Genomic DNA, 846 nt, shown 5'->3' with positions numbered 1-846 from the left:
AATTTTGCCTACGCTTGAATCCGTAGTTTATCTAACAGTTCAATGCTTGGGTATGCGTGTATATGTGAGCGCGGGAAAAGAGATTCTATGCGTGGTTGCCTGTGAGTTCGTGTGCGCGTGTGGGTTCATGTAAGGCAACAAAAGAAGCGAGGGAGGCGCAGCAGAGCGGCCCACAGCGCTTCCAAGGCGACACACATCCTAGACACGCCTAGTCTATACAGCATTTCCGGGTGGTGTTTGCTTCGTGACTCCAGACGATACCCGTGAAAGTAAAAGCTGATATCCTGATAATACTATTTATTATTTTTTTAAATCTATACAAAATGCTGAAAGAGATGTTTACACTATTATGAGAGGGAAGGAAATGCTATTTTCATTGATGACGATAATAAAGCATTGATGAAAATTGTAATTTCTCATAATCAATTGAAAACTGTCCCTACAGACAACGATTAAAACGCATTTAACCCGGCAATACTATCTACAAAAATGGAGAGAGAAGTTTTTGCAATACCATGGACGGATATAAGATGAAATGTAATTAAACCCTTATAATCATGATGTTAAATACTTTTAAATAATGTTCAAACCTCATCATCAGTCAAAGAGTAAATCACTAATACCCTGACGGAGTATTAGAGAAAAAAATAATCAAACACACTTCATTCACATTTATTGTAATTAAGAGGTAATATTATATCAAAACTTACCAGCTGGCAAAGAGTTTGATATGTTGATGAGGTCCTGATAAATTGCTGGATCCAAGTCGGAGGTATTGAGTAGCTGGAAATGTAACATTGAAATTTGTAATGATTTATGTTAGGGCATATAAGATTTGTTCAAATT

At 36.8% G+C, this 846-nt stretch overlaps 1 protein-coding gene across 1 annotated transcript in view; it reads right to left on the bottom strand.

Moving 5' to 3' along the window:
- LOC119586923 (insulin receptor-related protein-like) overlaps positions 1–846 on the bottom strand; it is a gene marked incomplete in the record, with an annotated part of 99,749 nt that overhangs the window by 15,732 nt on the left and 83,171 nt on the right. The window contains 1 exon segment of the mRNA XM_037935652.1: positions 711–783. Coding sequence (XP_037791580.1) covers positions 711–783 — 73 coding nt within the window.

The sequence above is a fragment of the Penaeus monodon genome, chromosome 22 (assembly GCF_015228065.2).
Source record: "Penaeus monodon isolate SGIC_2016 chromosome 22, NSTDA_Pmon_1, whole genome shotgun sequence".
In the NCBI taxonomy this organism is placed as follows: domain Eukaryota; kingdom Metazoa; phylum Arthropoda; class Malacostraca; order Decapoda; family Penaeidae; genus Penaeus; species Penaeus monodon.
The sequence above is the reverse complement of the archived record's forward strand: the minus strand, read 5'-3'. Positions and strand labels throughout refer to the sequence as shown.